The following is a 25714-nucleotide window of genomic DNA, read 5'->3' on the forward strand; positions in this document are numbered from 1 at the left end:
AAGCAGCCGCTCGCGCGAGCGGCTGTTTCCTGATTAATTGGCCTGCAGCCAGCGACGCTGATGTGCGTCGCTGTTCCTGCAGCTACCACTTTGCCGACGCGCGTTATGAGTGTGCGGTCGACAAGTGCTTAAATGCAGGTATAGAGTTTGCTATAACGACTTCCTGTGGCAATGCATTCCACAACTTAATCACTCTTACTGTAAAGAACCCTTTCCTAAATAAATGGCTAAAACGTTTTTCCTGCATGCGCAGATCATGTCCTCTAGTCCTTTGAGAAGGCCTAGGGACAAAAAGCTCATCCGCCAAGCTATTATATTGCCCTCTGATGTATTTATACATGTTAATTAGATCTCCTCTAAGGCGTCTTTTCTCTAGACTAAATAAACCTAGTTTATCTAACCTTTCTTGGTAAGTGAGACCTTCCATCCCACGTATCAATTTTGTTGCTAGTCTCTGCACCTGCTCTAAAACTGCAATATCTTTTTTGTGATGTGGTGCCCAGAACTGAATTCCATATTCCAGATGTGGCCTTTCTAGAGAGTTAAACAGGGGCAATATTATGCTAGCATCTCGAGTTTTTATTTCCCTTTTAATGCATCCCAAAATTTTGTTAGCTTTAGCTGCAGCTGCTTGGCATTGAGTACGATTATTTAACTTGTTGTCGATGAGTACTCTTAAGTCCTTCTCCAAGTTTGATGTCCCCAACTGTATCCCATTTATTTTGTATGGTGCTAGACCATTGGTACGACCAAAATGCATGACTTTACATTTTTCAACATTGAATTTCATCTGCCATGTATGTGCCCATATAGCCATCCTATCCAGATCCTGTTGCAATATGACACTATCTTCCTGAGAGTTGATGATTCTGCACAATTTTGTATCATCTGCAAAAATAGCAACATTGCTCACTACTGCATCTATTAGATCATTAATAAATAAATTGAAGAGCACTGGACCCAGTACAGACCCCTGTGGGACCCCACTGCTAACAGTCTCACATTTTGTGTACGATCCATTGACCACAACTCTTTGTTTTCTGTCCTTTAGCCAGTTCTCTATCCATGCACACAGACTCTTCCCCAGTCCTTGCATCCTCAACTTTTGCACCAGACTTTTGTGGGGAACAGTGTCGAAGGCCTTTGCAAAGTCCAAGTATATCACATCTACAGCATTCCCAATATCCATATTAGCGTTCACTACCTCATAAAAGCTGAGCATGTTAGTCAAACAGGACCTGTCTTTAGTAAACCCATGTTGATGCTGAGAAATAAGATTATTTTCTACTATGAAGTCATGTATAGTATCTCTTAGTAACCCCTCAAATAGTTTGCATACAACTGATGTTAAGCTTACAAGTCTATAATTTCCTGGATCTGATTTTTTGCCCTTCTTAAATAATGGGAAAACGTGGGCTGTACGCCAATCCACTGGGACTCTGCCAGTTGAAAGAGAGTCACAAAAGATAAGATAAAGGGGTTTATCTATAACTGAACTTAATTCCCTTAGGACCCGAGGATGCATGCCATCCGGGCCAGGTGCCTTGTCTATTTTTAATTTATTTAGTCTTGCCTTCACTTCTTCCTGCGTTAAGTATTTAATATTACAGTTAGAAGATTGAGACTCTTCTGCCTGGGGATGTCATGTATATGAAGCAGCAGGCTAGAGCTGGGGATGCCATGTATTATTGGTAGTAACGGGGAGTCGGAGTACCGCAGCAAAGTAGAGAGAATATGTAACTGGTGCAAGGACAACAACCTAGTCCTCAACGCAGCAAAGACTGTCGAGCTAGTCGCTGATTTCAGGAGAAACACCCCCCTCCTCCCACCTGTCCTCATTGGGGGAACCGAAGTTTCTAGGGTGACATCGGTGCGGTTCCTCGGCACGACTCTAACAAACAATCTGAAGTGGGAGCAGAATACCACCAAAATCCAGAAGAAATCTCAGCAGAGGCTGTTCTTCCTGCGCCAACTGAAGAGATTTGGCATGCCGAGGAAGCTGCTGACCAGTTTCTATACTTCCACCATACAATCCATCCTCTGCTCCTCAGTCATTGTCTGGTATGCTGGTGCAACGGCCAGCGACAAACACAAACTGCAGAGAGTCATAACGGACGCGGAGAAGATCATCGGAACTCCTCTTCCGACTCTCGATCTCCTTCACTCAAATAGGATGACGAAGAGGGCCACCATGATCTCCCATGACCCCACTCACCCTGGCAGCCACTACTTTAAGCTCCTCCCGTTGGGCCGTCGTTATAGGGCTATACCTTCCAAAACCACCAGGCGGAAGAACACCTTCTTCCCCCAAGCTGTTCGGCTTCTGAACTCCAACCTCCCCCTATCTGGCCCGCATACCAGCGTACTCTAGCTGGGTTGGTCAGCCGGTTCCCGCCGCTGCCTGCCTGGGCTCATCAAAAATTGAGGCCACTACCTGCATCTTTATTATTATCATTATTATTATTATTATTTACCTGTGTTTTTTAAATAGCAGTGAAATGGCCGATACGAACTGACTACTGCATTTCAAGTGTACGTGTTGTGCGTCTGTCTGTATTATACTAATTATGCCTAAGCCATGTGTACCACAAACAATTCCGATTACAGCTCTTGCTGTACTTGGCGAAATAAAGTGATTCTGCTTCTATTATGAAGCAGCAGGCTGGAGCTGGGGGTGCCATATATATGAAGCAGCAGGCTGGAGCTGGAGGGGGGGGGGCATGTATTATGAAGTAGCAGGCTGGAGCTGCTATGTACTATGAAGCAGCAGGCTGAAGCTGGGGATGCCATGTATTATGAAGCAGCAGGCTGGAGCTGGGGGACAGGGCAGCCATCAGGGGGGCACAAGAGGGACAGTAGTATAGGGCCCAGGAAGGGTCTGGGGCCCAAACAGTGGCAGTGCCACTCGAGCCTCTTCTGGCAATTATTACACAGTGGCATAACAGGAGGTGTGTGGTCATCTCCCTCTTCCCTGCTGCGTGATTGGTGAACACGCATCAATGCAGGGGGGAGGGTGTTATGGGCAATAGGCAAGCTACTTTGACTCTACCCCACATACTGTGCCCCCCCCCCTCACAATACAATCTGCCTATCACTTAGTCTGCAGCTATAATCTACCTATCAGATTGTTATTTGGCGTGAGGGGGGCCCTATAGATTTGCCAAGTTTGGGGCCCAGAAAATTCTGATGGCAGCCCTGCTGGGGATGCATGTATTATGAAGCAGCAGGCTGGAGCTGGGGATGCATGTATTATGAAGCAGCAGGCTGGAGCTGGGGATGCATGTATTATGAAGCAGCAGGCTGGAGCTGGGGATGCCATGTATATGAAGCAGCAGGCTGGAGCTGGGGATGCCATGTATATGAAGCAGCAGGCTGGAGCTGGGGATGCCATGTATATGAAGCAGCAGGCTGGAGCTGGGGATGCATGTATTATGAGGCAACAGGCTGGAGCTGGGGATGCATGTATTATGAAGCAGCAGGCTGGAGCTGGGGATGCATGTATTATGAAGCAGCAGGCTGGAGCTGGGGATGTCATGTATTATGAAGCAGCAGGCTGGAGCTGGGGATGCCATGTATTATGAAGCAGCAGGCTGGAGCTGGGGGTGCCATGTATTATGAAGCAGCAGGCTGGAGCTGGGGATGCATGTATTATGAAGCAGCAGGCTGGAGCTGGGGATGCATGTATTATGAAGCAGCAGGCTGGAGCTGGGGATGCATGTATATGAAGCAGCAGGCTGGAGCTGGGGATGTCATGTATTATGAAGCAGCAGGCTGGAGCTGGGGATGTCATGTATTATGAAGCAGCAGGCTGGAGCTGGGGATGCCATGTATTATGAAGCAGCAGGCTGGAGCTGGGGATGCCATGTATTATGAAGCAGCAGGCTGGAGCTGGGGATGCCATGTATTATGAAGCAGCAGGCTGGAGCTGGGGATGCATATATTATGAAGCAGCAGGCTGGAGCTGGGGATGTCATGTATTATGAAGCAGCAGGCTGGAGCTGGGGATGCCATGTATTATGAAGCAGCAGGCTGGAGCTGGGGATGCATGTATATGAAGCAGCAGGCTGGAGCTGGGGATGCCATGTATTATGAAGCAGCAGGCTGGAGCTGGGGATGCCATGTATTATAAAGCAGCAGGCTGGAGCTGGGGGTGCCATGTATATGAAGCAGCAGGCTGGAGCTGGGGATGCCATGTATTATGAAGCAGCAGGCTGGAGCTCAGGATGCATGTATATGAAGCAGCAGGCTGGAGCTGGGGATGCCATGTATTATGAAGCAGCAGGCTGGAGCTGGGGGTGCCATGTATATGAAGCAGCAGGCTGGAGCTGGGGATGCATGTATATGAAGCAGCAGGCTGGAGCTGGGGATGCCATGTATTATGAAGCAGCAGACTGGAGCTGGGGATGCATGTATATGAAGTAGCAGGCTGGAGCTGGGGATGCCATGTATTATGAAGCAGCAGGCTGGAGCTGGGGATGCATGTATGTGAAGCAGCAGGCTGGAGCTGGGGATGCTATGTATTATAAAGCATCAGGCTGGAGCTGGGGGTGCCATGTATTATGAAGCAGCAGGCTGGAGCTGGGGATGCATGTATTATAAAGCAGCAGGCTGGAGCTGGGGGTGCATGTATTATGAAGCAGCAGGCTGGAGCTGGGGATGCATGTATATGAAGCAGCAGGCTGGAGCTGGGGACGCCATGTATTATGAAGCAGCAGGCTGGAGCTGGGGGTGCATGTATTATGAAGCAGCAGGCTGGAGCTGGGGGTGCATGTATATGAAGCAGCAGGCTGGAGCTGGGGATGCATGTATTATGAAGCAGCAGGCTGGAGCTGGGGATGCATGTATTATAAAGCAGCAGGCTGGAGCTGGGGATGCCATGTATTATGAAGCAGCAGGCTGGAGCTGGGGATGCCATGTATTATGAAGCAGCAGGCTGGAGCTGGGGATGCATGTATATGAAGCAGCAGGCTGGAGCTGGGGATGCATGTATTATGAAGCAGCAGGCTGGAGCTGGGGATGCATGTATTATGAAGCAGCAGGCTGGAGCTGGGGATGCCATGTATTATGAAGCAGCAGGCTGGAGCTGGGGATGCATGTATATGAAGCAGCAGGCTGGAGCTGGGGATGCCATGTATTATGAAGCAACAGGCTGGAGCTGGGGATGCATGTATATGAAGCAGCAGGCTGGAGCTGGGGGTGCCATGTATATGAAGCAGCAGGCTGGAGCTGGGGGTGCCATGTATATGAAGCAGCAGGCTGGAGCTGGGGATGCATGTATTATGAAGCAGCAGGCTGGAGTTGGGGATGCATGTATTATGAAGCAGCAGGCTGGTGCTGGGGATGCCATGTATTATGAAGCAGCAGGCTGGAGCTGGGGATGCATGTATAGGAAGCAGCAGGCTGGAACTGGGGATGCCATGTATTATGAAGCAGCAGGCTGGAGCTGGGGATGCCATGTATTATGAAGCAGCAGGCTGGAGCTGGGGATGCATGTATATGAAGCAGCAGGCTGGAGCTAGGGATGCCATGTATTATGAAGCAGCAGGCTGGAGCTGGGGATGCCATGTATTATGAAGCAGCAGGCTGGAGCTGGGGATGCATGTATTATAAAGCAGCAGGCTGGAGCTGGGGATGCATGTATTATGAAGCAGCAGGCTGGAGCTGGGGATGCCATGTATTATGAAGCAGCAGGCTGGAACTGGGGATGCCATGTATTATGAAGCAGCAGGCTGGAGCTGGGGATGCCATGTATTATGAAGCAGCAGGCTGGAGCTGGGGATGCCATGTATTATGAAGCAGCAGGCTGGAGCTGGGGATGCATGTATATGAAGCAGCAGGCTGGAGCTGGGGATGCCATGTATTATGAAGCAGCAGGCTGGAGCTGGGGATGCCATGTATTATGAAGCAGCATGCTGGAGCTGGTGATGCATGTATATGAAGCAGCAGGCTGGAGCTGGGGATGCCATGTATTATGAAGCAGCAGGCTGGAGCTGGGGATGCCATGTATTATGAAGCAGCAGGCTGGAGCTGGTGATGCATGTATATGAAGCAGCAGGCTGGAGCTGGGGATGCCATGTATTATGAAGCAGCAGGCTGGAGCTGGGGATGCCATGTATTATGAAGCAGCAGGCTGGAGCTGGGGATGCCATGTATTATGAAGCAGCAGGCTGGAGCTGGTGATGCATGTATATGAAGCAGCAGGCTGGAGCTGGGGATGCCATGTATTATGAAGCAGCAGCCAGGCTAGCACAGTGATGCCCCCAGCCGCGGATCTGCGCTCCAGGCTACCACAGCTCTGCAGGGAGAGCTTCTCTTTATCCCCATCATGATGGGCTGTCATACCGCCATTTTACATACAAATACAGCTGCTAGTGATTGACAGGCAGGACACACCCCCTCCCGGCACTGCAGCGATAGGGTTAAGCGGTCTCCGGGGACCCGTCACGCCCCCCTCTTCCCCTGGCACGTGACCCGGCCTCTGAACAACAACAAGCGGCGGCCAATGGGAGCCGGGGGGCTGGCCACGTGCCACAGCGCGAGGAGTGGGGCGGGGCCGTGTTGATGTCCGGTCGCGGCCAATCGGAACGGGGAGCTGCACTCGAGGCGGAGATGGGCGGAGCGCTGTGAGCGAAAGGCGGCAGAGTGGGCGGGGCCCCGGTGCGCGCTCTCCGCTGGTCGGTGTTCTTCTCGTTAAAATGGCCGCGGTGAGGAGCGGGGCGGTCGGGGGTCTCCACCGAATGGAGGAGCAGCAGCTCGGTGCCGGCCTGGGGGCCCGAGACACGGAGGTAACGGTATAGCGCTGACATTCCTTACCGCATCTCCCCTCCCCCACAGACACCGGCTCTGTGACACCTGTCAATGCCTCATCTCCCGCCCACTGCTGCCCTATCCCAGCCACTATTGCCCCTGACTGACACACCCCCTTCTATATGTATCTCTAATTCCCCCTCACTTTCCTAGATCACCCCCTCCCAAGACTGACACACCCCCTTCTATATGTACCCCATATCCCCCCCCCCACTGACACCCTCTCCCAAGACACACACACCCTTCTATATGTACCCCATTTCCAATATCACCCCCCACTGACACTCCCCAATACTGACACACCCCCTTCTATATGTACCCCATACTCCTCCTCCTCCCCCACTGACACTTCCTCCCAAGACTGACACCCCCTTCTATATGTACCCCCATTTCCAATATCACCCCCCACTGACACTCCCCAATACAGACACCCCCTTCTATATGTACCCCATATTCCTCCCCCACTGACACCCCCTCCCAAGACTAACACACCCCCTTCTATATGTACCCCCATTTCCAATATCACCCCCCAATGACACTCCCCAATACTGACACACCCCCTTCTATATGTACCCCAATTTCTCCCCATTTCCTAGATCACCCCCTCCCAATACTGACACACCCCCTTCTGTATGTACCCCAAATTCCTCCCCCCTTTCCTATATCATCCACCACTGACACCCCCTTCCCAAGACTGTCACACCTATATCTATCTATCTATCTATCTATCTATCTATCTATCTATCTATCTATCTATCTATCTATCTATATATTATTCCCCCCTTTTACTAGATCACCTTCTACTAATGCCCCCTTCCCAAGACTAACACCCCCCTTCTATATCTCTAATCCCCCCTTGACTTGATCACCCCCCACTTACACCTCCTTCCCAAGACTGACACACCCACACACCCCCTTCTATATGTACCTCCAATTCCCCACCCCCTTTACTATATCATCCACCACTGACACCCTCTTCCCAAGACTGACCTGCCTCCTTCTATATGTACCCCCAATCACCCCCCACTGACACCCCCTTCCCAAGACTGACACTCCCCTTCTATATGTACCCCAATTCCCCCCTTTTCCCATATCATCCCCCACTGACACCCCTTCCCAATACTAACACACGCCCTTCTATATGTACCTCGAATCCCCCCCCCACTTACACCTCCTTCCCAAGACTGACACACCCCCTTCTATATGTACCTCCAATTCCCCACCCCCTTTACTATATCATCCACCACTGACACCCTCTTCCCAAGACTGACCCGCCCCCTTCTATATGTACCCCCAATCCCCCCCTTTATCACCCCCCACTGACACCCCCTTCCCAAGACTGACACACCCTGTTCTATATGTACCCCCAATTCCTCACCCCTTTTCCTATATCATCCACTACTGAAAACCCATCCCAAGACTGACACACCCCTTTTATATTTACCCCCAATTCCTCCCCCCTCTTCATATGTCATGTCACCCCTCACTGAAAAACAAAAGTTTGCTTTCCTAAAACAGAAAGAATTTGCGATAATTCAGGTTGGAGTGAGCTTGAGATGTCTCCCAGAGCAACACTGCAGAATACATGCAAATGAACCATTTTACCCTTAGAAGCTAAACACACCTCCAGAACCGCTGGAATGCAATGATGTGTCAGCTTGTTAATTTGTACAGAGCCATAATAATCCAACATGCATACAGACTGTTTCGGATTGTTTGATCCTCATCAGTGCATGGCATGGATTAATTTTGCTCTATGGAGTAGGGCTTGTAAGTCCTAGAGGGACAGACTAACCAGCAAGCTCATGGTGACCCAGAACTCATTGGAGTGTGTAAGGGACTACGATGGTCCTAAAAGCCCTCACTGACACCCCCTTCCCAAGACTGACTCACTCCCTTCTATATATACCCCAATTGCTCCCCCCTTTCCTATATCATCCCCCACTGAAACTCCATCCCAAGACTGACACACCCCTTTTCTATTTACCCCCAATTCCTCCCCCCTCTTCATATGTCACGTCACCCCTCACTGACATCCCCTTCCCAAGACTGACACACCCCCTTTTATATACCCCAATTGCTCCCCCCTTTCCTATATCATCCCCCACTGACACCCCCTTCCCAAGACTGACACACCCTCTTCTATATGTACCACCAATTCTCCCCCCCCCCTCTTCATATATCACCCCTCACTGACACACCCCCTTCTATATGTACCCCCAATTCCTCTCCCCTTTCCTATATCACTCCACACTGACACCCCCTCCCAATACTGACACACCCTCTTCTTTCCTATAACCCCCCCCCACCCCCCCACTGACACCCTCTCATAATGCTGACAACTCCTCTTCTATATGTACCGCCACCTCTTCTCACCCCCTCTTTCCTATATCACTTCCCACTGACACCTGTCCCCCAATACTGACACCCCCTTTCATATGTATCTCTAATTTCTTTCCTATATCTCCCAAGCCCCCCCCCCCCGCAACTGACACCACCTCATAATGCTAACACACCCCCTTCTATATGTACCCCCCCCCCCTTTCTAGATCATTTCTCACTGACACCCCCTCCAAACGCTGACATAACCACTTCTATATGTACCACCACTTCCTCTCTGCCTCCTTTCCTATTTCATCCCCTACTGACACACACCATTATATATGTACCTCTAATTACTCTTCCCCCTTTCCTATATCACCCCCCACTGACACCCTCCTCCCAATACTGACACCATTCCTTCTACAGTATATGTACCTCTAATTACTCTCCTCCCTTCCCTATATCACCCCCACTCACATCCCTTCCCAATGCTGACACCCCCCCATCTATATGTATATGTACCATCTCCAAAATCCACCCCTTTCTGACCCCAGAAACTACCTAGCTTCTCATCCATTCTCTCATCATCTCCCGCCTTGACTACTGCAATGCCCTACTGTCTGGCATCCTCTTAAAACGCATCACACCCCTTCAAACAGTCATGAATGCAGCAGCTAGACTCATCCATTCTTCTCACCATTCTGCTTCCACTTCTCCCCTCTGCGAAGCCCTACACTGGGACCCTATCTGTTTCAGGATCAGTTTTAAAGAGGAACTCCAGTGAACATTTTACTGTTGGCAGGTGATGTAGCTGCTGCATGGTTTTTGGCAGTTGGAAACAGCTGTAAACAGCTATTTCCCACAAAAGTTTGAACTCTTCTTGTGGAAGGGGTTACTTGTGGGAGGGGTTTCACCACAATATCAGTCATACAGCGCCCCCTGATGGTCTGTTTGTGAAAAGGAATAGATTTCTCATGTAAAATGGGGTATCAGCTACTGATTGGGATAAAGTTCAATTTTTGGTCGGAGTTTCTCTTTAAGATTCTGTGCCTGGCCCACAAATCTGTGCACAAAACCTGCCCAACCTACATCTCTAAGCTTCTCCATAGATGTATACCTGCCCTCCCCCTCCGGTCCTCCAATGCACGACTACAGGACTTCTCAAGAGCTGCCCCCCACCCTATGGATCTCCCTCCACCCCCCCCCCCCCCCAGACATACCACTTCCTTCAACACCTTCAAGCAAACCCTCAAAACACATTTCTTTAAAATGGCCTACCCCCATCTACCACACTTTAGCTCTCTCGGCTAACCATCTTGTCCAGTGTGACCTCCCCTACCCTTTAGATTGTAAGCATCTGGCAGGGTATCTGTCTGCACCCCCCCCCTCCCCCCCTCCTTGTGTGCCCTTCTTATTCTTGCTACCCCAGTAATAACACCCTTCCCATGGACTAACTTGGATTTGATTTGCTCGGTCTCTGTAAAATACATCTTATACCGTTTGCATGTATACCTTGTGTTATGTTGTATAACTGTTTGCTACCTCTCTGTCTGTGACCTCTTGTTTACATTGTATGCATCCCTATTTATTGTCCAGTGCTGCATAATATGTCTTGTTATTAAAACAATAATTATAATACCTTTTTAGTTCCTCCCTCCCCCCTTTCCTATATCACCTGCCCCCCACCCGACACCCCCTCCCAATACTTCATTCCTCACTGACACCTCTCTAGCAATGCTCCCCCCCCCCCCCCTTATGGACCCCAATTCCTCTTCACCATTTTTTATATCACTCCCTCCTGATACTGACACACCCCCTTCTATATGTACCACCAACTCCTCTCACCCCCCCCCCTTTCCTATATTATCCCCCCACTAACACCCCCTCCCAATACTGACACAACCTCTTCTTTATATACCCTCAACTCCCCTCGTCCCCCTTTTCCTATATTGCCCCCCACTGACCCCTCCCCCTTTTATATGAACCCCAAACACCTCTTCCCCCCCCCCCTTTCCTATATTACCTGCCCCAACCCACTGACTCCCCCTGTGAGTGTTGTGATTGGCTAAATAGTGTAGGCGTTGTTTACTACTGCCTATTTTGGCAATGACCCCCCCTTTACTATATTACCTCGCAGTTATACCCCAACTCCTCTTACGACCCCTTTTCCTATTTTACCCCTCATTAACACTACCTTTCAATACTGACACCCCCTTTTTATATATACCCCCAATTACTCTCACCAACCGCCACCTTTAATATTACCCCGCAAATATACCTTCAACACCACTCTCCGACCCCCCCGTTTCCTATATTACCCCGCTGACCCTCCCTGAGGCCTTCCGCCAACCCTCCCCGAGTCCTTCTGAGCCCGCTGACCCTCCCTGAGTCCCTTCACTGCCCTCCACTGACCCTCCCAGAGTCCCTCCCTCCGAGTTCTTCCACTGCCGCCGACCCTCTCTTAGTTCTTCCACTGCCGCCGACCCTCTCTTAGTTCTTCCACTGCCGCCGACCCTCTCTTAGTTCTTCCACTGCCGCCGACCCTCTCTTAGTTCTTCCACTCCCGCCGACCCTCTCCGAGTTCTTCCACTCCCGCCGACCCTCTCCGAGTTCTTCCACTCCCGCCGACCCTCTCCGAGTTCTTCCACTCCCGCCGACCCTCTCCGAGTTCTTCCACTCCCGCCGACCCTCTCCGAGTTCTTCCACTCCCGCCGACCCACTTCGAGTTCTTCCACTCCCGCCGACCCTCTCCGAGTTCTTCCACTACCGCCGACCCTCCACAAGACCTTCCGCCACCACGAACCTCTGCCCTCCAATGACTTTCCCTGAGGCCTTCCGCCCACCCTCTCCGCGTCCTTCCACTCCAGCCGACCCTCTCCGCGTCCTTCCACTCCAGCCGACCCTCTCCGCGTCCTTTTATATATACCCCAAATTACTCTCACCAACCGCCACCTTTACTATATTACCCCGCAAAAATACCTTCAACACCACTCAATCCCCCCCCCCGTTTCCTATATTACCCCGCTGACCCTCCTTGAGGCCTTTCGCCAACCCTCCCCGAGTCCTTCCGAGCCCGCTGACGCTCCCTGAGTCCCTTCACTGCCCTCCGCTAACCCTCCCCGAGTCCCTCCCTCCGAGTTCTTCCACTCCCGCCGACCCTCTCCGAGTTCTTCCACTCCCGCCGACCCTCCACAACACCTTCCACCACCACGACCCTCTCTGAGTCCCTTCGCCCTCCAGTGACTTTCCCTGAGACCTTCCACCAACCCTCTCCGCGTCCTTCCACTCCCGCAGACCCTCTCCGCGTCCTTCCACTCCTGCCGACCAACTATGCATCCTTTTGCTCCTGCCTACCCTCTTGTCATCCTTCCACTCCCGCTGACCCTCTCCTCTCGGCGTCCTTCCACTCCCTCTGACCCTCTCGGCGTTCTTCCACTCCCGCTGACCTCACCCCAATGTACATAGCAAAAATTAATTGGACTCCTTACATTGTTTATCCGGATACAGCGTTCTGGAAGCTGCAGCTTAGTGCACCTGTGGTCCATATCGGCAGTTATGAACAATAGTGATATCATTTCCTCTCTACTCAAAGGAGGTGGGGCTTCTGCTTTTCACGGTAGGGGGGGGGGGGGGGACTGTCTGTGGCTTTGATGTTGAAAGGCACACCCTAAATAACGCTAGTTGGAAGAAGCCACACCTCTTGTGTACTTTCTCTGCATAGAGGGGCACTAAACCATAGCGGTCAGGTGTCTGGACGTTATCGAGGTCTTATTTAGTTTTGATCCACTTTGGGGGTGAACAGGTGACTGCTTTTGTTTTTTGCAAGTACAGTTTTCCTTTCCACCCCTACTTGGTTGTCAGTTAGGCTTCATTTCCCCTTAGTGTGCTTCTGTCTGCTTTTTATCAGCACATCAATGTTGCAGATTAATACATGTTGCTGAAAAGGGGACAGAAGCACACAAGTGGAAATGAGGCCTTACTGTCATGTAGAATATGTTTCCTTAGCCCTGCCATTGATTGTACACCCTTGTATGACAAAGCCCAGTGTGTTTACAGCAAACACACACTATGCAATGCTCCCTGATCACCGGCTTCTGTTTGTATCATGCAGCCCTGGGGCAGTTATTCTCCCACTGCAGCTCACGTGTTTCTTTGTTTATACAGGTGTCAGCCTATTACTCCGACGCCCGGACATCTTACCCGTACAACAGCATGATGGCGCCTCGGACCAGCCAGTGCCAGGACTATCTCTGCGGAAACTTGCAGTCTCCAAATGCACCTGCCGCGCTAGCCCAGCCAGTACAGAACCGCATTCCACCTGTCATGTCCAGCGTCATCCCAGTCCCCAGACACAGGTCAGCTGACGCCAACGTGAACCCAGCAAACACAGACCCGTTGCTCCAGCCAAAGCATGTTGTGTTATGTGTAAAAAAAAATTTGAGTTTTTAATGCCAACTTTGGAAAGAACTTTCCCCACTTCCTGTTCCAGCTACATGCGGGAAAGATATTTGGTATATTGAGGTACAAGACCACAATAAACCTGTGATGTGCATTGAACCCTGCGTGTCACCAATGTAGGAATAAGGCAAATCTCTGTTTTGCAGGAAGTGAGCCTAAGGGCCCATTCACACTAAATGAACTTCTTAATGCTAGAGATTTAAAAAGCTCTTTCTAATGCAAAGCTATGGGGGATTTTTACAAAATCCCATCGCTCCAGTGGGATCACACACTTTAGGATAACATCAGCAAGAGCTTTTAAAATCGCAGTGCTCAGAAAAGCTCTTGTAGTGTTAACGAGCCCTAAAGGTGGCCTTACACTTAGTGATTTTTTTTTTTTCCCCTGTCTACATCCGGCCAATTTGATCACTCTCTAATCAAGTCTGCTAGAAATGAATGCAGCGGGTGGCCTATTCAATCTACCATCAGCAGAAATTGTTTGAATCGATTGCTCCAGATGTAAGATAACGATCTGTGGCGGCAAATCAGCAGACCATAGCGTTGGGCCAGGTTCACACTGTGGCCTACATGCAGCGATTGCGGAAATGTGGTGTGTTAAGCGCATCCGCACCGCGTAGTTTACATTACCTGTAATCTCCATCCACTTGTTTGTGTCTGCATCTTGTCTGCCGTTGTCCACTGCCATCACTGCTCTTCCTGGGCCCAGAGACCTGAAGAAGCATGGAAATCGCTGTTGGATTGTAAAAAATCCATATAAATCCTGCCTAGCAACAGGGAGGATTCTCATTGGTACACCATAAACCAATGAAAATTTTCCCTGTTGCAGCAGGATTCCCATTGGTTCTTTGCAAACCAGTGGGATGCCCCATGCTTCTGCTCTCTCATTCCCTGCAGTGGACCAGTGAATGACAGCAGTGGAACCAAATCCACGGGATCTATGAGCGCTTTCCATGTGGCGACCAACCTAGTGGGAACAGACACTGTTCATTGCGTCCGATTTGCAGTGATTACGATACGGTTGTGGAGAAATACATCAGGTCGGGACTTGGCATTTGTGGTCCAGTCCGTGTGTGTTGCGATCGCGTTCTGATTCACAGTGTCTTATTAATAACATAGCATGCTTTAACCACTTGAGGACCGCAGTGTTACACCCCCCCTAAAGACCAGGCCATGTTTTGATAAATTGGGCACTGCAGCTTTAAGGCAAAGCTGCAGGGCCGCACAACACGGCACACAAGTGATCCCCCCTTTTCTCCCCACCAACAGAGCTTTCTGTTGGTGCGGTCTGATCGCCCCCAGGTTTTTTTTTTTTTTGTTTTGTTTTTTAATAAAGATTTATTTCTTTATTTTAACAATATTTTTTTGTAATTTTTTATTTTATCATTCCCCCCCTCCCCACGCCAGCCAATCAGCGTGATCGGCTGTCATAGGCTGATTGCAAAATAAGGAGCGCTCCTCTCCCCCTGGCCTGAGCCCCTTCACTGACAAGCAAAGGGCGGGGATCACGTCCTTTAAAGTTACTGGACTCGAAGGGGCTCAGGGCGGGACGAGTGGAGCGCTCGTTATTTGCAGGGAGGCAGCGTAAGTTACAAGCGCTCGCTATGCTGCACTACCCGCAGCATAGTATACGCTCCTGTGATTACCCGTGTCATGTTGTGGAAGTAGCGTAAGTAACCTCCTGTTAGTGAATCAACCCTGAGATCTTGTAACGCCCCTCACCGCTCTGTGCCGCTGCCCCCCTTTATGTTTTTTTTTGTCCCAACACAATCCCCTCCCCCCTGTATCCATGCAGTTATACTTTACCTGCCCGTGTACGTGCAGCCGCCACCCTGGTACTTGCGCCCCACGCGCCTCACATGCTATATGCCGGTAGTCTGAATGCGGAAGAACGAGGGGTTTCCGTTGCATCATTCTCAATTATTTGTTTGTTTGTCATCCTCGATTATCCCACGCCGTTACTGCCGGCGCACACGATGATCGAGCACGTTGCCTCGATTTTGCATATCCGATGAATGCATGCAACCAATTGTGGCCTGAAATTGGTTGCATCATCGATCAGGCATGCTCTCGGGGCACCGATTTTTCATTTGATTATAATTATCGAATCGGATGGTCAATCAGCCGCCAAGTCAAGTAATCTATGGGCACCTTAGGCGTAGTAAGTGAAGTGATATGGAATGGGTGCACCAACGTATGAAGGGTGATGAGAGCTGTGTCACAGCACTAAGCACATAGCTTTGTCTGTTTGCACAAAGTCTATTCAGGGGTACTTTCATTTACATGGCTAGAGGGCGGAGGAGGTTTAATAGAATTTAAGATTGAACACGAACCTCAACACGTGATGACTTATAGGCATAGAAAATAAACCATAGCGTGCAAGTCCGCGTTATTACACAGGACATCTGCACTTGTATTTCCGTTGCAAAGTACAGTTTATACGTACAGGGTAAGTTTTAGGCCCGGTTCACACTGACCTAAAAAAAGTGTGGTGTTTTTTTTTTGGGGGGGGGGGGACTAAACAAACCGGATACTGACAGAGGTGATCACGTTCACATTACTGTTTTGGAACGGATCTGTTTGGCTCATTCAGCTGAACGGACTGCAAGTTTAGGGTGGGAGCAATTTTTCAGGCTCAACGGATGTTCACATTGACTGCGGAACAGAGGGTCACGGGTGAAAAACTGATCCGTTGTATGGATCAGTTTCTCAATCTGCAGTGTGAACCAGCCCTGACCGAAAGCTGCACTTCATTTTTTATTATTTTTTTTTTTTTTTATCAATTACATCTTTTTGAATCCGACCCATTGCCACCTGCTAGTAACCTGCAAGTTATACGTTCTGCCATGACAGCAATTCCTGGTTTCAGTCAGCCTTTTTTTTTAAATGTCTTCCTTTTCTCTGATGCAAATGACATACAGCGTGATAAGTCAGTATAATTTCTTATAGGAGTCTCTGGCTGCAGAGGGCTAGTGCTGCGCAGGATCGGTAAATCGAGACTGGCTGAGCACCACAGTTGCCACCTACAAGATGTTTGCTAGAAAATGTTAGTGCTTAAAGTGAATCTGAGGTGAAAATACACTGATAAGATAAACTGTATCTGTCCTACTCCTAAAAATGATCTATTAAATGTCCCAGAATTAAATTACATGAACTATTGACCTTTTTCGATTTCTCTCCTGCCCTCAGAAGTTGTATTCTGCCAGGAAAACTTTTATGGCTGTAATCTGCTTATTAGTGATGTTTACTGTATTACTGACAAGGTACCATCAAGACAGAAGCTGTAAAGGTGGCCATACACTTATAGATTTGCAGCAGATTCGACCATCAGATTTCTGTCAGATGCCTGTCAAGTTGAATCTGACGGGAATCTATCTGATGTGTGCCACACACGGAACAGATTTCCAATAGATTTCAAAATGAATTCTATTGGAAATCTATCTTAAGGTGGCCACTAAAGGTAGCCATACACTGGTCGATTTGCCATCAGATTCGACCAACAGACAGATCCCTATCTGATCAGAGAGGGATCGTATGGCTACCTTTACTGCAAACAGGTTGTGAACCGATTTCAGCCTGAAACCGTTCACAATCTGTGGTGGTGCTGCCGCCGCTTCCCCCCCCATCCCGCATACATTACCTGCTCCGCCGGCGCGACTCCCGGGTCTCCGCTCTTCTTCTCCGGTCTGGTCTGGTCTCCGGCATGCTTCCCTTCTTCCTGTCCCGGCAGGAAGTAGAGGGCGCTCTACTGTTTAAACTTCCCCCAGATAGGAAGAAGGGAAGCATGCCGGAGACCAGACCAGAGCAGAGAAGAAGAGCGGAGACCCGGGAGTCGCGCCGGCGGAGCAGGTAATGTATTGCAGCTCTATTGCGTCGGTCGTCGGGCACTCGAACGCCGCTAGCGATGCGCTCTTTACCCGCGGGCGATCGACGGTTATTCTCCGCATGGCGCGATCGACTGGATCGGACGGAATGGATCGAAATTCGGCGTGTAGCGCGAACGATTGGCAGCAGATTCGATCCCAGTGATCGAATCTGCTGTTGAAACGGCGGCAAATCGGGCCAGTGTATGGCCAGCTTAAAGGGATACTTAAGTCAACTGGAAAAAATGAGTTTAACTCACCTGGGGCTTTCCTCAGCCCCCTGAAGCCGATCGTTGCCCTCGCAGCCCCGCTCCGATGCTCCTGGACCCGCCGGCGGCGACTTCCGGTTTCGCCGTCACCGGCCGACAGGCATGGGAACGCGAGTGATTCTTCGCGTTCCCAGCCACAATAGCACCCCCTATGCTGCTATTGCGGCCTTCTTACCGCAATAGCAGCATAGGGGGTGCTATTGTGGCTGGGAACGCGAAGAATCACTCGCGTTCCCATGCCTGTCGGCCGGTGACGGCCGCAATAGCAGCATAGGGGGTGCTATTGTGGCTGGGAACGCGAAGAATCACTCGCGTTCCCATGCCTGTCGGCCGGTGACGGCGAAACCGGAAGTCGCCGCCGGCGGGTCCAGGAGCATCGGAGCGGGGCTGCGAGGGCACCGATCGGCTGCAGGGGGCTGAGGAAAGCCCCAGGTGAGTTAAATTCATTTTTTCCAGTTGACTTAAGTATCCCTTTAACTGTCAAACTTCTAGCGAAAAATCGTTTGAGCGATCAGAAATTGTGATCGGATGAAAAATCGTTCACTACACCATCAACGAACCAATCTTTGCTTCCTATCAATCACAACCAACAAGAAAATCCAAATTTTGGTTTGACAAAAATCCAATCGGATGACTATTTTTATAATCGTTTGTAATCGATTGTGCCCATCAACTGAGTTTATTTACAACCAATCTGATCAGAATTTTGGATCGCTAGAACGATTTTTCGCTAGAAATTGGACCATTAGTGGCTACCTTAATACACTCGTTAGATTAGCAGCAGATAGATCATCAGATAGATCTCTGATCTATCTGATGTGTTTAGGAACATTTTTTTTTACTAGGAACAGATTTCCATTAGCTTTCAGTATGAAATCTATTGAAAAGCGATCTGATGCCATTTGTTTGCCATCAGATTTCCATTAGGTCCTATGCAAAATGATAAGCCATCTCAACAGATCCACCTAGAGTTTCCATCATGTCAGATCAATTGAAACCGGCCGCAAATCGATTGATCAATTGCAAATCGATTGTCCGATCAATCGATTGGCTGTGTATGGGCCCCTTTAGTACCTTATTGGACCATTAGATCCAATGCAACTCTATGGGCCATCGATCTGCTGCCGGCAGAAGATCCACCTAGATTTTCCATCCTGTCAGATCAAATCGATCGAAATCGGCCGCAAATCGATCGATAGATTTGATAGAATCAATATCAGATCGATTCTATAGAATAAATTGATCTACCAGTGTATGGGCCCCTTAACTTGCATGCCTGAAAATGAACTCTTTCAGGCAGCAAAGTAAAATGAGAAAAACAGCCTGGTTATTAATGTTTTGTACTGTACATACACATGTTTATCTCATCATGTTACATGTCACCTCGGGTACACTTTAAAGGACACCTGAAGCGAAAGTGATATGGAAGCTGCCATATTTATTTATTTTTAAACAATGCACATTGCCTGGCTGTCCTGCTTATCAATATTCACTTAGTGTAGCGCCAACACCACTCAGCCGCTAGTCTGTCAAAGGGATCCCAACCCCTTGATAATAGTAAATTAAAACAGAAAATGACAGACTGCGCTAAAAACAAAACAATATGTTGCTTTAATCAATAAATAAAAACTGGAAGGTTAAAAAGCGAGGTTAATACAGACCCACTGAGGATCTAAAATGTAGGATGCAAACCAGATTTCACTGGGCAATAAGGACATAAAATTGGGAACTGTGGGATTAAAATGTAAAGTTAATGCAGGCCCGCCGAGGATCTAAGATGCAGGATGCAAACTGGGCAATATAGTATTCACAGTATGCTGATTTCCGGAAGTAATTGCAATTGCACTTGTATACGGTGGAGCTCAGTAGTAAATTGTCAGTACATTTAAGGTAAAGGACTTCAATGGTATGTGGAGATATGCCAATAGGATATTAGTACGTCCTCATAAGGATCTTGTGGGGTTATAGTAATGAAAACACACAGTGCTTGAATTAATGAGTCTCACCCTTCCGGATCCGTGAGTTGCGCTGGAATGTTGTCCGGGGAGCCGCTCAATCTCACCCGCCCCGGCCGGTAGCTGGGTGAGAGAGTCTAGACTGGTTTTGACGTCGGGCTGGGTTAGCCCGGCTCCCTTGCTGGCGAAGGCTGTGTGGACTGAGGCGGTTTGCTGGAGATGGATTCGCCGTATAGTCCTTGCAGCCTCTGCTGACGTTTCGGGAGGAACGCCAGCTTTGAGAAAGGGAGGCGTTCCTCCCGAAACGTCAGCAGAGGCTGCAAGTGTGACGTCACAGACTACAGGGGGAGGAGGCGTGGCAGAGCTACGCGGTTGCTAGCACCGCAAGGACTATACGGCGAATCCATCTCCAGCAAACCGCCTCAGTCCACACAGCCTTCGCCAGCAAGGGGGCCGGGCTAACCCAGCCCGACGTCAAAACCAGTCTAGACTCTCTCACCCAGCTACCGGCCGGGGCGGGTGAGATTGAGCGGCTCCCCGGACAACATTCCAGCGCAACTCACGGATCCGGAAGGGTGAGACTCATTAATTCAAGCACTGTGTGTTTTCATTACTATAACCCCACAAGATCCTTATGAGGACGTACTAATATCCTATTGGCATATCTCCACATACCATTGAAGTCCTTTACCTTAAATGTACTGACAATTTACTACTGAGCTCCACCGTATACAAGTGCAATTGCAATTACTTCCGGAAATCAGCATACTGTGAATACTATATTGCCCAGTTTGCATCCTGCATCTTAGATCCTCGGCGGGCCTGCATTAACTTTACATTTTAATCCCACAGTTCCCAATTTTATGTCCTTATTGCCCAGTGAAATCTGGTTTGCATCCTACATTTTAGATCCTCAGTGGGTCTGTATTAACCTCGCTTTTTAACCTTCCAGTTTTTATTTATTGATTAAAGCAACATATTGTTTTGTTTTTAGCGCAGTCTGTCATTTTCTGTCCTGCTTATCCACTGCCTCTAACACTTTTAGCCATATACCCTGAACAAGCATGTATATCAGATGTGTCTGACTGAAGTGTGACTAGATTTGCTGCATGCTTGTTTCAGGTGTGTGTGATTCAGACACTACTGTAGCCAAGGAAATCAGCAGGACAGCCAGGCTACTGGTATTGTTTAAAAGGAAATAAATATAGGAGCATCCACATTCCTCTCACTTCAGATAAACCTGAAACGACTAAGTATAATTATTATGTTTTTTATTTATGTATTTATTATACCTACCTGGGGCTTCCTCCAGCCCTCTCTGCTTCCTCCCACTGTCTTCCTCTGCCTCCACCTTCTCCAGGTAGGAGCCCCGTAAGTTAGGCCAGTCGGCATGCACTGCGCATGCGCGACCTGGCCGTATGCGCGCACCGTCTGCCGGTTCCATTCATGCGCGGTGATTAACCCCCGAATCGCCGCGCATGGTTTGTTGCATTTTGGGGTACTTCAACCCGCGGTCCCATTCAGTATAATGAATAGGATCGCAAGCCGCGGCCCCGCCGAGAGTGACGAGCAGAGCCATGGCGCGGCATGGAAACGAGCCCTTAGTCGTCTCTGGTACACTTTATACATTTTGTAGTTCAGTTTTCAGTGCAGTGACTGCAGTTTGGCAGGAAGAGTGATGCAATATGTTGCTTTTATTTTCCTCGTTCCCTAAGGCATAGTAAGTAGAGAATATCAGTGATTGGAGTTTGGAATTGGGCCAATCAGATATATTTGCTGTTGATTTGTATAGTAGGTAAGGGTATGACCACACACCCAGCCTGTGTCTAATAACTCCTGGCTTTTATGGCTGGAGACAGGAATGAACTGACACAACATTTCAGGCCACATGCGCTTTATCAAGTGTCGATATGGATTGGCCCAAATCCAAGCTTCGTATAAACTGCGGCAAAACTGCTCTTAGAGCTCTTTACCACCAAAAACCGCGGCTGCAAACACGCCGGGATCACAATCTTCTCTATCATAAAATTGAGTGGGTTTCAGGATTTTATGACTTCCAATGATCAAAAAAGCAGTAATCCATGTTTCAATGTTCCATGTCCATGTTGAGGATATTGCAAAAGATTTGCATAGCACTGTTTGCTACTTGATTTTGTTGCACTCACATTGACGCTATGGAAACACAGGAAAAATGCGGTATGCTCTGTGTTTGAGATTAAATAAATTGAAATAAAATTGGATTGCATCAGTTGGAATGTTTTTGCTTAGTTTAGTCTGACTCTGAGACATCATGGACCACAGGAGGCCAGGCTCCTCTATCCTCTACTGCAGGCTTTCTCAACCAGGGCTCATTGTGTACTCTGCAGGGGTTCCCTGGCATTCCCCCATATGGGGGGTTATAATAGAGCCCATTATAATAGGTGGTACTGTAAAAAGAAGCACTAATTTGGGGGTCAGAAATGAGCACATTAATACAAAGCACTAGGATAAGGAGACAGTATGAGTGGCAGTGTAATAGGGGTAGGGAAATAAACAGCCTCACCTACTTTTAAAGTCCATGCCTCCTGCAAAATAAATGCAGGGGTTCCTCGAGAGCAAAACATTGTTTGCAGGGGTGCCTTGAGATCCAGTTATTTGCAGGGTTCCTCCAGGGTAAAAAGGTTGAGAAAGTCTGCTCTACTGCCTTTTATTATTATTATTATTATTATTATTATTATTATTATTATTATTATTTTTTATTTATATAGCGCCAACATATTCCGCAGCGCTTTACAAAGCACAATAAAACGACAAGGGGAACATAGATACAACTAACAAATATACAGCAGAGTTCCAAGCAGCACAAATATTGTTACAAAAACAGTAAACATTAGGAGGATGACCCTGCCCTTGCGAGCTTACAATCTAATGGGTAGTGGGGGACACACTAGGTAAGGGGGTGGAGGATGGATGAGGCAGTGATTCTTTGCCTCTGATTACATTGTGACAAGTAAATAAAGGGCTATAGAATGTTATAAGCTTGTCTGAAAAGGTGTGTTTTAAGAGTGCGTTTGAAGATGTCCAGGTTTGGAGCATGACGTACAGGCTGTGGAAGAGAGTTCCAGATAAGGGCTGATGCTCGTGTAAAGTCCTGGATGCGAGCATGAGAGGAGGTGATCAGCTTAGAGGCCAGGAGAATTTCTTGGGAGGAGCGAAGGTTGCGGGAGGGACAATATCTTGAGATTAGTGAGGAGATGTATGGAGGAGACAACTCGTGGAGGGCTTTGTATGTTAGAGTCAGGAGTTTGAACTGGATCCTCTGGGTAATGGGTAACCAGTGGAGAGAATGGCACAGTGGGGCTGCATCAGAAGAGCGTGTGGAAAGGTGAATGAGGCGGGCCGCTGCATTGAGAAGGGATTGGAGAGGAGCTAGCCTGTTTTTTGGTAGGCCACAGAGTAGGGTGTTGCAGTAGTCTAGGCGGGAGATGATTAAAGGTGCCCATACACTCGTCAGATTGGCAGCAGACAGATAAAATATGCATCTGATGATCTATCTGATGCGTTTTTAGAACATTTTTTACCAGGATAGAATTCCAATAGATTTCAGTTTGAAATCTGTTGAAATTCGATCTGATGGCATTTTTTTGCCATCAGATTTCCATTAAGGCCAATGCAAACTGATAAGCAATCTCATCAGATCGACCTGAATTTTCCATCCTGTCAGTTCGATGGAAATCCATCGAAATCGATCGATCGAATCGATCGGTCGATTGGACAACCGATTTGCAATCGATCGATCGATCGATCGGGATCGATCGGTCGGCCAGAAAATCGGCTGAGTGTATGGGCCCCTTAAGGCATGAACAAGCATTTTGGTGGCCTCTTGTGTGAGGAAGGGACGGATACGGAATATATTTTTGAGCTGGAAATAGCAGGTGGTGGTTAATGAGGCAATGTGAGGTTTAAAGGAGAGCTCTGAGTCAAGTATAACCCCCAAGCAGCGGGCCTTAGTGGTTGAGGTTATTGGGGTGTTGTCTACCGTTATGGTTGCAATTGGTGGGGGTGTAGATAGCAATGGTGGAAAAATCACAATTTCCGTTTTAGTCATGTTGAGTTTGAGGAAGCGGGAGGACATGAATGCAGAAACGGCACGTAGACAGTCGGGGACTCTGGATAGTAGTGAGGACAGGTCAGGAGCTGAGAGATAGATTTGGGTGTCATCCGCATAGAGGTGATACTGGAAGCCAAAAGAGTTAATTAGTTGTCCCAGGCCACGGGTGTAGATTGAGAAAAGAAGTGGCCCAAGAACAGAGCCTTGAGGTACACCAACAGACAGTGGGTGTGGAGAGGACTTGGTGTTAGAGAAGGAGACAGTGTAAGAGCGTCCAGAGAGATAAGAGGAGATCCAGGAATGTGCTTGTTCCTTGATTCCTAAAGATGACAGTGTCTGCAGAAGCAGAGCATGATCAACCGTGTCAAAGGCAGAGGAAAGGTCAAGGAGTATTAGAATGGAGAACTGGCCTTTGGATTTAGCTACCAGTAGGTCATTAGCAACTTTCGTGAGGGCAGCTTCAGTGGAATGGTGTGTGCGGAATCCAGATTGAAAGGGGTCAAGTAAGGAGTTGGTAGAGAGAAAGGCAGACAATTCTGAATGGATGTGACGTTCCAGCAGTTTAGAAGCAAAGGGGAGGAGCGAGACAGGACGGTAGTTGGATAGAGAAGTTGGATCAAGAGAGGGTTTTTTGATTAGTGGTGTGATGATAGCTTGTTTGAATAAGGAAGGAAAAGTGCCAGTGGAGATAGAAAGGTTGAATAGAGTTGTTAGAGCGGGATTAGATGAGAGGGAATGGGGTCCAGGGCACAGGTAGTGAGATGCGCTTTGGAGATTAGTGAGGAAAGACACTGATCAGTTAGTGTGGTGAAAGATGTTAGAGTGGGAGACTGGTCTTGTGGAGCGGAGGGGAGGCAGTTAGTGGTGGGTGAGGGTGCAGGCGGACAGAAGGAATTTATAGGTGACGGCTGTGCTGGTAAAAATGGTTGCGCGTTAAAGCTATTACGTATTGCATCAATCTTGCTTGTAAAGTATGATGCAAAGTTGTCGGCTGACAGACATGTGGTAGGGGGAGGAGGTGGGGGACGAAGTAGGGAGTTAAAGGTGTTGAATAATTGTTTTGGGTTGTGAGACTGTGAGGAAATGAGCGAGGAGAAATAAGACTGCTTAGCAGAAGTGAGGGCATCCCTGAGCTCCTGCATAGCTTGTTTATAGTAATTGAAGTCTTCTACAGCAGTGCTTTTTCTCCAGCATCTTTCTGCCACCCTGGAGTGCCTTTTCAGCTGTTTGATTTGTTCAGTGAGCCAGGGCTGCCGGTTAGTTTGGCGGGGGCGGGTGGTGGTGAGTGGAACGGCTGAATTCATGGCAGAGGAGACTACATTAAATAAGTAACTGGATGCTGCCTCAGGGTCAGTGTAGGAAGACAGGGTACTTAGAGGTTGCAAGGCCTCAGTCAGGGAATTCACATCCAGGTTGCGGTAATTCCTGCGCGTGACTGTATGGTGTAGTGTTGGAGGAGTTGACGGTAGAGAAGAATTGATTGAGAAGGTAAGAAGGTTGTGGTCTGAGAGGGGAAGCGGAGTGTTATGAAAGCTTGAAATAGAACAGAGGCGGGTAAAGACAAGGTCAAGAGTGTGGTCGTCTTTGTGGGTGGAAGTGGAGGACCATTGGGCGAGGTCAAACGAGGAGGTGAGAGAGAGCAGTTTGGTGGCAGTAGGGCAATTCGTATCGATGGGTATATTAAAATCTCCAATGATGATAGAGGGTATATCAGTGGAGAGGAACTGGAGAAGCCATGCTGAAAAGTGATCAATGAAAGTAGAGGCTGGACCGGGCGGGCGGTAGATAATAGCAATCTGAATGTGGTATGGAGAGTAGAGACAGACAGCATGAACTTCAAAGGATGAGAGTGCGGGCAGTGGTGTGAGTGGCTTAAAGGAACAGTGTTCAGAGAGGAGGATCCCCACCCCCCCTCCATGTTTGTGGCCAGGTCTAGGGGCATGACTAAATTTT

General features: G+C 48.8%; 1 protein-coding gene across 3 annotated transcripts in view; it reads left to right on the top strand.

Moving 5' to 3' along the window:
- Positions 1-6487: 6487 nt before the first annotated feature.
- The window catches only part of SLC2A4RG (SLC2A4 regulator), a 72583-nt gene continuing 53356 nt past the window's right edge, over positions 6488-25714 (top strand). For all 3 annotated transcript variants that reach the window (XR_011025226.1, XM_068262973.1, XM_068262974.1), the window contains exons 1-2: positions 6488-6785; positions 13294-13484. Coding sequence is in view for 2 of the 3 variants with exons in the window: in XM_068262973.1 (XP_068119074.1) it covers positions 6696-6785; positions 13294-13484 (281 nt within the window). In the remaining variant the exon portion in view is untranslated. The remainder of the gene's footprint in view (positions 6786-13293; positions 13485-25714) is intronic.

This window comes from Hyperolius riggenbachi, chromosome 12 (assembly GCF_040937935.1).
Source record: "Hyperolius riggenbachi isolate aHypRig1 chromosome 12, aHypRig1.pri, whole genome shotgun sequence".
NCBI lineage: Eukaryota > Metazoa > Chordata > Amphibia > Anura > Hyperoliidae > Hyperolius > Hyperolius riggenbachi.